This window comes from Grammomys surdaster, unplaced genomic scaffold (genome assembly GCF_004785775.1).
Source record: "Grammomys surdaster isolate TR1022 unplaced genomic scaffold, NIH_TR_1.0 277, whole genome shotgun sequence".
Taxonomy (NCBI): domain Eukaryota; kingdom Metazoa; phylum Chordata; class Mammalia; order Rodentia; family Muridae; genus Grammomys; species Grammomys surdaster.
This window is the reverse complement of record NW_021604718.1, coordinates 987709-1000576: the sequence shown is the minus strand read 5'-3', so window position 1 is coordinate 1000576 and position 12868 is coordinate 987709. Positions and strand designations below refer to the sequence as shown.

General features: G+C 49.9%; 1 protein-coding gene across 3 annotated transcripts in view; it reads right to left on the bottom strand.

Annotated features, from left to right (window-relative positions):
* Positions 1 to 12868, bottom strand: part of Ilrun (inflammation and lipid regulator with UBA-like and NBR1-like domains) — a 67895-nt gene that overhangs the window by 12302 nt on the left and 42725 nt on the right. Inside the window, exon 4 of one of the 3 annotated variants that reach the window (XM_028777020.1) lies at positions 6229 to 6557. The exons of 1 other annotated variant lie outside the window; for it this stretch is intronic. In XM_028777020.1, the coding sequence (XP_028632853.1) occupies positions 6229 to 6557 (329 nt within the window). Of the gene's footprint in view, positions 1 to 5805; positions 6558 to 12868 lie in introns of those variants that run through there. One more of the 3 variants, XM_028777019.1, reaches the window with a different exon arrangement.

Below are 12868 nucleotides of genomic sequence, written 5' to 3'. Positions count from 1 at the left end.
CCCACAGAGACTGTACCCTCTGCAGGACAATCAGGGAATGGAGGACAGTTGTTTCTGTGACTTCAGAACTATGAGTGCTTTTGTCACAGTAGAAACTTCAATGTCAACAAAATCTGAACCCAGGAGATCAGAGACACTCTTCAGGAATCTCCTCCCTACTGGAGGACAGGGAGGAAGCTTGCCAGGACAAGGTACTGAGTGAGGCAGGGGTAGTACCTGCCTGGCTCCTCCTCTAAACACTAAGGAGCTGAAACGGGGCAGTCAAAAAACCTCGTAGAACTACTTGGTCACTGAAACTACCCAGGAGAGCTGCAGAGGGGCCCTCTCATGACATCATTAGTCCTGCTAGTGACAAACCGCCTCTGGTAAGCTGTCATATGCTGGGCCTACTTCAACTGCCCTCCCCTAACCATTCCTTATTACTATGTTGAACTTCCTTTTTAATATAGTGTCTACCTGTCTCTGTCTGTCCTTGAACCTACTATAAATATAGATCAGGCTGGTCTCGAACCTGTCTTGCTTCTGTCTCCAGAATGCTAGGATTAAAAGTGTACATTGCTATTCCAGGCTACTTCAAAGCAGATAAGATCAAGTCATCGTGCCTGTACTCCATATAGTAAAAGATTAGCTCCCAGACTCAGCAGTACAGACAGCCAAGCCCAGTTTGGGTCACAAAGACCTTGTTTCAAAAAAAAAAAAACAAAAACAAAAAAAACCACAAGAAAAACGAACAACAAAAGCAGACAAAGATTTATCTTACACAATACTTGCAGTGCCTTCATCTGAGAAATTAATCTCTGTATGCTTTAGTCAAAAAGATAGCCACAGGGCAGGGCCAGAGGTAGGCCAAAAGGCTCATCAGGATGCTTACTGCCAGGCCTGACAACTTAGGGCTGATTTCTGGAGCCCAAATGATTAAGACAGAACCCCAACTCTGCAAGGTTGACCTCTGACCTCCAGACAAGCACCATGGTGCACAAGTGCACATATACACATGTGCATGTTTGTATGTTCAAGTGCCGGGCAGAGGTACACATGTAAACACATACATATATTCTCCCCCACCACACACACACACATTTGTATTCTCAAAAATACAGGGCAGAGGTGGGACAGATGGCACTCGGCTGCGGCTACTGCAGTAGAGGGAGGAGCGAGCAGAAGGCAGCAGAGATGATCACATGGCCTCCTTCTGAGCAAGGGCTTGGCGGAAGTACTAAGAGGCTCAGGCTGTGATCCAGTTTAAGGTGGAAGCGCATGACAAACAGCAGCCTGCTTCTCCCACAGCTGAGACAAAACAGCCATACTTCCCCTGGGGTTCGGCTTGCCTGGTGTAAAGGTTCTTTGCTGCAGACAGGAAGGACAGACAGCACCTGCCACCCACACACTCACTCCCCCGTCCTCAGTCTCTGGTCTTACTGTTCTGGAAGGTCTCAGAACGCACACACTTCAGTAGGTCCGCTCACTTTCCACACACCTGCAGAGCTTCTTGCCACCTGTCCCACAGAGCTGAACCTCAGTGTGAGTGAGCACGGTGCACAGTACAGCCCAGGCTCCTATGCCCCCCGACTGCACCTCTGCTACTGTCACGGTGAAAGGGTCACTCAATCAGTCTCATCCTCACCAGAATCTGGGACAAATCTGTCACACCTGAGCTGACTGTGAGGCCAGTCAACTCTCACAGAAGCCAGAAGCTGGCTTAGGGATCTGTGGAGCGGCTCGGCACCCACTTCCCTTGAGGGACCGACTGTGGGCTGTAGCTGGGGCACGGGTTCTTACCCAGGCTTAGGACTATTCATGGCAGCCAGGGAAGGGTGTCCAGTCCCAACACTGACAGAGGTGCTATTCTGTTGACACAGCACCCAGTGCTCAAGGAGCAGGGTCTTCCAGAGATCTCTGCGCGTTGTCCTCCCAAGTCTGACAAGTCAAACTCTGCCACAGAGGCAGCAGGAAACCATCTCCAGAGACCTCGAATGGCTTCCAAGAGCATCGTGTTCCTCTCTGGCCTGTCACCCTAGGTAATTCCAATCTCTGCCAACTGACTGACGCCAAAGCAGCCCGTCAGGCACAGCTCTCTCACACACTGAAGACGGCAGCAGGTAAAGCACAGGCACCTCCTTCTGTCATAAGTGTCACTTGGCTTGTTTGCTCTGAGAGATCAAATGTAAAGAGAACACTGCTCTAAACCCTCAGCAAGTGGAATGTGTCAAAGTGACACCACAGGCAGCTCTACACTAGAATAAGGTCTCAGCACACCCCAGTGCTGCCTCTCTCCTGCCCTGATGGTACACCTGGTCACCTCAGTTCATGCTGGCCTTCAACACAGCTCATGAAGCCAATGAGGGGGCCCTAGGGAAGCAAGCCCAGCAACCCAGAGGCGGCAGAGACCTCTCAGCCATGTGGCACTCACATCAGAGTGCTACCTGTTTCCTGTTGTGACACTGGCAAGGCATGCAGCTCCTCAGAACTTTCCTCACCAATAGGCACAGTATGGGTGGGCCTTTAGGAACAATTCCAAAGTAGCTCTTGTCACTCTGCCAAGGATGCAGTGTAAGCATGTCTACTTCAAGAACCAACTAGCCCTGTGTTCTCAAGTCAAATACAGACGGTTAGAATCCCTAGGCTTTACTAACTTACTGTCGGCACGCCCGAGTGTAACGTCTGTGTGCATGTGTGCACGTGTGCAGACAGCCCAGAAAGCAGCAGAATAAGACACTGGATCCCTTGGAGTTACAGATGGCTGTGAGCTCCCTGATGCAGGCTTCTCTGTTAAGAACAGCAATGATTTTTAACCACCAAGCCCTCTCTCCACCCCTTTACCTACGCCTTTAATGTCTCTTTAGAAAAATAATGCAGTGTACACGTGGAGGTCAGAGAACGGTGTGAGAGCTGGCTCTATCCTCTCACCACGTGGTCCTGGGATGAACCTCACGTGTCAGGCTCAGCAACAGTGCCTTCCCCACTGAATCGTGTGAGGTGGCACTTCCCCACTGAGCACCTCACTGGCCACCCACACGATTTTTAAGACTCATCACTAGACAGATCTCCATTTGTATCCACTTTAGTGTCATATACATGTATGCATATATCTACATATATTACATTGTCTGTTTCTGTATATGTGGGCATTCTGCATGTATTCATGCATGTATTCATGCATGTGCATGCAGTGCCTGTAGAGGGAGTCAGATCTCCTGCGACTGAAGTTAAGGATGGTTGTGAGCTGCCATGCAGTGCTGAGAATTGAACCTGGTCCTCTAGAAGAACAGCCCGTGCTCTGAACCCTGAGCCCTCTCTTCAATCCCTTAATACCAATATTTTCTCTCTTTTGTCTTTTGTTTGTTTGTTTTTTGAGACAGGACAGTTGCTCTGTGTAGCCCTGGTTGCCCTGCCTTGGCCTCCCCAGTGCTGGGTTAAAAGCATGTGGCAGCACTCAAGAGTTAGTTCCAGTGTTGCCAAAGCCATCTGTGACTGTCTCCTCCACTCTTCTTGAGAGAACACGCTGGAGGCAGCTCCCGGCACCGTCACGGCTGTCTGTAGGCTCCGGCGACCATTGGGAGCCCCTTCCCGTTCCCTCTGCTCGCTCCACTCCTGCCGGGAACACTAGCTTCCCTGCTGTAAATCACATGCCTGACACTTCTGATTCAAACTGGACTCTCAACTGCTCTGCGAGCAGCTAATCTCCCTGCTGCATGGTCAGTGTGGGCAGGGCTCGGCACTCTACTCCTCAGGCTGACTGGACAGTGACCGCTCTACATAAAGCGGATGTGGCCATTACTCACTGACCATTGCCTGTGCCATTCCAAAGGAGGTGCAGTCAACACAGCTTGCTGCCGGACACAGAAAGCGTAGCCAGATGTTTCCTATTGTTTTCTGAGTAAGATTTTGCTTGGATTAAAAACTACAACAACGCTTGTCCCAAAGTCTCTTTAGGATCAAAGTTTCAGATTATTAATCCATTCTATCCAAGCCTTCCTGGTATCGTCTCTAATGTATTGAGGGTACAGCAAGGCCCACGAGTGGGAGTGGACGTGAGGATAGCCTGCACTTCCCTGCGTGTACTCTTTGGGTCTTGACTTTATGAAGCACCTTCACCCACTGAGTCATCTCACTACCTGAGAAGTTGCTTTTACTTGTATTTAAAATGATTTAAAAATGTATGTGTAAAGCAGGTGTGGTGGCACACACAACACTCAAGAGGAAGAGTCAATCAGATCTCTCCGAGTTTGAGGCCAGCCTGGTCTATAGAGTGAGTTCCAGGACAGCCACAGTTACACAGAGAAACCCTGCTTCAAAAAAACCAACAAATGGATGGATGGATGGATGGATGGATGGATGGATGGATGGATGGATGAACAAGCAATTAAGCAAACAAACTTATGTGTATGGATGTTTTATCTGCATGTCTGGTGCCTGTGGAGGTCAAAAGAAGGTGTTGGATCCCCTGGAACTGTAGTTACAGATGACAGTAAGCTGCAGTGTGGGTGTTGGTTCTCTCCAGCCCTGAGAAGCTACTTTTAAATGAGGGGTTGGGGGGGGTGGCGGGCAGTAACAGAGTATAAGCTTGTCAGTTAAGTACATGAAGTGGCCTTCCACTGTCTAGCACTAGCAGCAGGGCTGAGCAGGGCCTTAGGCTGGCAGGAGGCTCAGCCCTTTGCCTCTGTTGTGAACGTGTGAATAACCACTGCCACTGGTTAGAAGCCTCAATCCCTGAAGGAAAAGCTGGTCCACAACTAGAACCGACATCAGCTCCTTAGCCACACCTCCCTAAGACACTATCATGCTCAGTACGAGGCACAGACGGGTGAAGCAGCGCCCTGTTCTGCAAACAATAGAGTACGTGAGCTGCTTCTGCTACTGTTCGCCGTCCCCTGACCTTAGCTGCGTTGACTTTCACTGTAATGAGGTTTACGTGGTCAAGGCTGGCTGTTCTACTTGCTGTATGGGCAACAAAGAAAACTTTAGAGACGGTATTCTGGGCTCCGGATGTAGGTCGGTTGACAGGGAGATTGCCTAGTTTGCATGAGGCCATGCTCCATCTCCAACACAGCACAGAATGAGGTGTGGTACTGTCTGTGAGCTTAGTTAGTATCTATGGACACAGGAAAACAAGTTCAAGGCCACCCTCCTCAGCTATATAGCAAGTCTCAGGCCAATCTAGGCTATGAGACCCTGTCTCAAAAAGAAAGAAAAATTGTGTGCATATGAAGATGTGGTGTCTTGGCCAGCTGTGTTGAGCCAAGCCTGTAAGTCCAATACTTGAGAGGCACAGAAAGGAGGGTCCTACCTCAGAAACCAGAGAAAGTAGAGCCTTTCCTTAATACAGGCAAGCCACCGCCTGGCCCACTTATGTGTCCACAGTGAGCACCTGAGCATCCTCCCGTGAATCACACTAGCTCCCGTGAGACCGATCACAAAGCACGGTGAGTGGACTACCTGACCCCAGCACACAGTTCATTTTGAGCTTGTGTCCATGGCAGGAGAGAGCACACAGGACTGAGCTTGACAACAGCCCTGGCTATGTGTTCAGACCCAATTCAGCAGCCGGGAGCCATCTTTACCTCAACAGTGAGTAGGAACAGCTGAGCTGGCTAGCACAGAGAAGCTGGCAACTCTCACACACAGCACAGCCCCTTGAGAGCCAGAATACGGAATGGCTGTCAGTTCCTCGTTTATCTCCCACATGTGCAAAGTCAAAATTTCACTCTGAGCCACTCCAGGGTGCGGGGGAGGACGTCACGAGCCAAAGCAAACTGAAGACACAACACGACACTATGTGACAGAGTACAGTCACAGACAACAATCTTAGGATAAAATAACCCAGCTTGACTTTTTACTCAGGGGAAACCTGCCTAAGGCAGGAAAACACAGCAGGAGCCTGCTGCGAAGGGAAGGGCGCCGCAAAGACTGAGCTCAGCACACTCCTGCCCGGGAAGGAAGCAGTGCTAATGATATTTTGACAGTTTTAAAAATATTAACGGTAAATAGCCTCAGTTTTCAACACCTGAGTCAGAACAGAGACAGCAGTAAATTACACATGGGGATGAAGAAGCAGCCACAGGGCACTTGGGAAGGGAGACGGCTTGCAGTGACGCTACTGGTGGGGTGCTGAGCAGGTAAGGAGCCACGTCTGCTGCGGGCAGTGGTGGTCTAGCAGTCTAGGTTTGCCATGACGGAGCATCAGGAATCCCAAGGCCCACCACCTGCCCCTTCTCCGAGGGCACCTACCTTACTGTAAGTCACTACTGATAAGTTGTTTGCGTGACTGCTGGGGGACAGATTTACAGAGTTCTGTGACAGTCTATCCTGATCTTGTTCGGTTTGGTCAGGAACAGGAGCCCATGTATTTTTGCTGATCGAGTCGAACTCGGAACCCCCAGGGTCTGTTAGGTTGTTTTCATCTGATTGTCGGTTCTTTTGGGGAGAGGCAAACGGGTTGAAGTTTCCTTCTACCTTGCGATGTGGCTGTGTGTTGAATTCCGTTTCAAAAGATGACAGCTGCTGCGTTACTCCTAAAAGTCCACCCACCTCCACACTGAGAATCACCCAGATGACATCTGAAACAAAAAGGCAGCCGAGTCAATGCCAGGCCCACCCTTGGCCCAGGCCGTCACCACCGAAAACCCAAACACTACCTACACCCAAGAAGTTGCTCTCCACAGCCAGCGCTCTGACTGCTAAGGAGCCGTGGGCACAGCACATGCTTCAACGATGCCCAGGGCAAGCTCTGGCAGGCTTCTGTGCTAGGACCCACAAAGCCTCAAGGCAGACTTCCCAGCTGATGGTCATATCTGGAAGTCACTCCCAGAAAGCATGGAGAACCAGACAGCTCCAGTGCACAGAATGAACTGCTTGTTCTTTGTGCATGTGCTTAATCCTGAAAATTCTGGTAAGGCAGAATTCTTAAAGCTAAAAATGCTTACTTTTGGTTATGACTATATTTGCAACATATTTAACCCTGGCCCCACTTGGGAGGCAATTTAAAATGGCCGTCTGCTGTTCTCAAAGAGAAGCCGCAGCAAAAGGCATTATGAATAGTAAGGACGCACACAGAAATCGAGCCAACCAAACACATGGAGGACTGTGCTTCCCTATAGGTACACTGAAGGTTCAGAAGAGCTGGGCTTCCTGAGCTAACCTGGGCTTCATGTGGCCAGCTGTGTTCTTCTGTAACACAGGGAGACCTGACCACACAGCACCATTAAGTTTTTTTTTTTTTTAAAGATTTACTTATTTTGATTTTTTGTATTTGCTGGGTGTTTGCCTTTGTGTCTGTGCACCATAGGTGTGCAGCGGCCCCAGAGGCCAGAAGAGGGTGTTGGATTCCCTGGAACTGGGGCTGTAGAGGGCTGTGAGTTGTGGATTCTGATGTACAGGCTGGGCACATGGTGGCCAGCCAGGACTGCACGGTGAAACCAATAGCCCCAAATAGACCAATGCCTGGTGATAACCTTATCTCTGATATCTTTGTTGTCAAACCTGGGGCACAAACAGAAAGTAAAGGAACTGTGTCCTTTGATGCTGAAACAAATGTGAAAAACCAGTGCAGAGTTATGGAGGGCGACCCATGCCAGGGCCCAGCAATGCAGTGCTGCGGGGGAGTGGGGCCGTCCTCAGTGCTGCCCTGTGCACTCACTCACTTGAGTGCTCTGGGAGCTGTACTCAGAACAGGCCATCTAAGAGCTGTGCAGCGCAGGAAGCAGAGCTGCAGCGACATCTGCTGCTCACGCCCGGAACAGCAATTCTTTTCCTCTGAGAAAAGGAAGCAACAGTATCAAAGCAAGTCTGCAGTTCACAGTATCCCAGGCACACATTCCAGACACACAAATAAAGTGTCAGTTGCCTCTAATTCTGTGTCTGCTGCAGATCTCTGGGAGTTTGAGGCCAGCTTGGTCTACATAGTGAGTTCCAGTACAGACAGGGCTATGTATAGAGACCCCATCTCAAAACATCAAAACAACAGCCTGTGTCCTCACAACAGCTACTTCCATAAATTATGCTTCTGAGATGCGGGTCTCACTATGGACCCCTGCCTGGACTCAAACTCCCTGCAATTCTTCTCTCTTCGTGTCCCAAGGAGGTGGAGCACTGTGTTAAGACACCATGGACGGGCATGCCACTTTATCAAGTGAGAAGACTTAGGTTCCACACTAGTTAATCTAGGGAAACAATGTGGGCCCCAGGAACAAGCTGCTAGCAGGCGCTGAGGGAGTCGCTGCACATCTTCCCCTGCTAGCTGTCTAGCTAAAGTGAACGTGTCTGCGTAGGTGTAAGTCTGTGGGAGCATGCAGGAGGTCGGAGATCGATGCCTGGTGTCTTCCCTTTATCACTCTCATCTCTCTCCCTGAACCTGGAGCTCACTTGATTGGCTAGACTGGCCACACAGCACACTTCAGGACCCTTCTGCCTCTACCCAGCAAGGCTAGAATTACAGGCCTCCACTGGCTTTTCACCTGGGCACAGGTACGTTACCACTGAGCCATCTCCCTGGCCCCGGGTATCCCGTCTTACAGTACTCTCATATCCCACTTCCTGTCTTCCACCTGTCTGGCTTAAAGTCTATTCTACTACGTACAGCTAAGTGCAGCACACTCAGCTCAGGAAGCAAAGTGCTTGAGAACCAAGGCCATCTTCAGTGAGGAGACAACTGTTCCTCATACCCATGCCACCTCTGTCTTCCCTACTAGCTGAGTCTAGCAAGCAGCTGTCAAAGCTGTCCCATGCGGATGCCCGGTGGAAAGAGTCTGATGCCCGCTGTGGCCAGTACAACGCGTGTTTGTGGCACAATCTCACTGTCTGAGTACAGCATCTGAATCTCCCACTTAGCTCAGTGGTACAATGGTTGCCTAACCGAGTTAATTCCCAGTACTATAAAAACTAATTAAAACAGGGTAAAAGTGATATTCTTTTTTAAAAGAACTACAAACCAGAGACTGTACTGATAATATATAAAACAAAACATCTACCAGATCACGGAGGTAACCGACTATAGTGAAATGACGTCACTTCCTGGCAGCTGCTGGGTGTGGAGGATGGATGGGAGGAACCTCTAGTGAGAGCCTGCAGCTCTCAGCTCACCCTCCGTCGGGGATAGAAAACCTGAGCACCACAGACAGAGCGGAAGCTAGCTAACCCAGCCCTGCTTCAGGCCTTTACCCCCTTACCCACCAACACAGGACCTTTGACACCAATAACTAGAATAAACCAACTGGATGTACTGGAAAAATAGCCAAGAAGGTAAACCTAAGTGGCAGACACGCCCAGCCAGGACTCATTACCAATGGGGAAGCCTGGCTTCCAAATGTCTCTTTGAAGGCCACTTTCTTGGAGGATGTGAGTCAGAACTTCCAGCTGGAAGATGCTGTAGGTACATTTTATCAGGGAACACACTGCCTCAGAGGCAAATGTTCCTAGTAAAATATAAACTTTTTCTGTAGAAATATTTAACAAATTCGTAGTAAGGAAGTCATGTACTAACTGTCCAGGATCCCAGGCAGGGACATCAATGAGACTCTCTGAACTAGCCTGGACCACACGGCCAGACTGTAAGAAGGGGGGAGATGAATGTTCTGCTTGGAGTCCACTGTGCAGATCACTAACACAGAGATATGTGTCTGCAACACATGAAGACAGCTTAGATCACACGAACAATGTTTAAAGCAAGTGCCCACACTCCACTGTCCAGCAGACCCAGGCAACACTCCCAAGCTGCGAGGCTGTGACCTGGGTGGCAGACGGGAGTGCGGTGTTGCTGCTGAAGGACAGCACAGACAGCAGGACAGGGCCCCCAAAGGGAGCCTGCAGCACTGCACTGAAGCAGAGACCCAGCACAGAAGGCACTAGCCTGACACTTGCAAATGAAGAAGCAGGGACAAGCAGAGACTGGCTGGACACTGGTCCCTAGCGACTTACTAAAAGAACCTCCAGGAACAACAATCCGTGCAGCATGAACACAGTGAGTGTCCAGATTCTCTTTTTAATGATTTTTATTCCATGTGCATTGGTGTTTTTCCCACATGTATGTCTGTGTTGAGGGTGCCGGATGCCCTGGAACTGGAGACAGTTGTGAGTTGCCATGTGAGTGATGGGACCTGAACCCAGGTCCTCTGCAGGAGCTGCAAATGCTCTTAACTGCTGAGCCACCTCTCCAGTCCCTGGAGTTTGGTCTCTAAATAAAAAAGCACAAAGGGTCCCGGCAGAGGTCAGCTCCGGGGCTGGAGCAGGGGAAATGTAAGACAATTCTGAGCATCAGAAAAGCTGCTACTCAAGACCAGAAGACACAGACATGTGACAAGTCTCAAGAGTCAACCTGCAAATGCCCTGCAGCTAAAGCTGGAATAGTCATGAACAGCAAGTATTACAGCAGTAGATAATTCAGTATACATGAGACCACAGAGGTCTACAGCAAAGACTGAGCCAGAGACAAACTTGCTTGCAAAGGATTCCAGACAATGCACTGGTCAAGCCCTTCTGAAAGGGAGAGCTTTAGGTGTCTTCCTCTGTTGCTTCCCATCTGATGGGTTTTGCGGCTGTAATTTTAGCTTTTCATATGGTGTGGTTCTGGTGTTTGAGACAGGGCTCTCCATAGGTACCCCAGGCTTGCCCACACGTCGTTACACTAGCCCCACTCTCCCAGACCTAATGCCGGATGGACATCATGCAATAAACTGCACTGAGGTGGCCAGGAGCTGTCCTTGGTGAGGCTTTGGCTGCCCAGGGGATGACAGCACACAGGCTGTGCCTGCTCCTCCTCCCGTCTTCCACGAGAGCCTACTTGTTTCCGGCTTCAAGGAAGCTGTTCTCAATCCACGGCACAATCTCAGCAGAACTAAGGCAAGAGCCAACCCAACAAACAAGGCAGTAACCCCACCTCTCAGTACTCTCTCCAAAGAGAACCACACCCCCCTTCAGGCACAGGGGTCACTGACAGACTCCAGGAAAGACAGCAGTAACGCAGGCCCTCTGACAACAGCCCTGCCTGTTTTCTCATTCTCACCTCACTGGCTTTACCCAGGCCCATCAAGGGCCCAAACTAAACCAAACATTTTCTCTCTCTCTGGTGAGCAGAGACCTGGGGGCTTAGTTCAGTACCACCGTGCTGCAGGTCTGGGCTCTCACTGGCCATTGGGCTGTTGTAAAAAGGTCCCCCCTCTCCTTGCTCAGCCACTGCCATCTGCAGTGAAGAACTGAGCTGCGCCTACTGGGCAGATACACTGAAGCTGAACACCCTGGCAGTGGCTCTCCACCCTTCCAGGGAGAACACGTTCTCTAATTTATCTTATGGTCTTGATACACCAAAACCCCAAAATGCATTTGTCATGCATGGCTCAACCAAACAAGGCTTAGTCTACAGATGAAGCAGTGTCTCCCTATCGACAGTCTGAGACGCTGTGGGGATCATGGTGTTTGGGAGCTAGGCATGGCTGCGCACCCTCAACCCCACAGAGGCAGCCAGCCTGGTCTACAGAGCGAGCTCCACAACAGCCAGGACTATACAGAGAAACCCTGGCTTGAAAAACCATCCAACCATCCATCCATCCATCCATCCATCCATCCATCCATCCATCCATCCATCCATCCAACCAACCAGATGCTGCTTGTTCGGGTAAGCCCTTTCTCCTCCTTCTACCTGCATGGTCACCACTTCATGATACGCAATGGCTCTCTTCATAGTGTGTAAGCACAGCTTATTCTTTAGAGCAGGTTCAGTTTTATCACAAAATAAGAGAAAGCACCGATGTCTCCTGCATGCTACAGTGCTGTACTATCTGTTACCTAGTACAGCGATGAGGCCCCAATGCCAACACCACCCTCGGGCCATTGCTTGTGCTGTTCATTTTGGAGCTGCATGTTCTGTGTGCAGATGTGCACTGATGTGCATGTCACTGTGCAGACTCGCACTCTACCACCTTATGGTTTTAGAGATTGGAGGTGAAAATGACAATTCTTTATCAAGCCTCTCCTTAAAGAGCTGCTCTCTGCGCATCCGTGGCACATCTTCACTCTTTGCCAGGATGTTTTGCAGAGGCTGTGAATTTCTGGACATCTGTCAATTGCTGTTTAGCTTGTTTAGGCCATGAGATGGAAATCAAGAGATAAAGTGAAATTCAAGAGACCCGCGATGCTGTTGTCTCCCTGAGTCCGCTAGTGAACTTGGTGTTCGAGGGGCTGCAGCTCTTGTTGGAGACGATGTTGAGGTGGACTACGGCTCTGTATGTGCCTGTGTCGTGTGTTTACTGTGTTTGACACTGCCCATGCTCCCTCAGTCTTTGTTTGGTGTCTGACACCAACTGGGGAAGTTCCCAGCCGTTCCTGTTTGCTTCTTTCTTTTCCCAGTAACACACACAAGTGCTCTACCTGTGCAGCTGGCACACAGTTCCTTCCTGCTTTTTGAAAGCTGCCTTATGACTTATTATGTACAGTGTGACTCGTGTGACTCAGGTAAGGAGGGGCATCAGATCCCCGGGAGCTGACATCACAGAGCTGCCGACAAGGGGGCAGGGAACCCAGTCCTGAGAAGAGCAATGAGAGGTCCTTACTGCTGACGGTGTCTTCAGCCCTCTCTCTTTCCTCTCTGCATTACGGTTCTGAGATCTCGATGGAAAGCCTTCAGCTCAGAGATTATTTCCTCATTCATTACACTTCTTCCTCTTCCTCACTCCTTGAGCCCCTACCTTTCTGCTCACATTGTTCATCTGTCACTGTGTGCCCTCTCCTATGTCCCTTCATGTGAACAGTATGTGTACTTGAAAAAATTCTCAGTCTGCGCTAAGCATGGTGATATATGCTTATAATCCCAACTATACAATGAGATCCTAGATAGCCAAGGCTACACAGAGAAACACTGTAAACATACACACACACACAC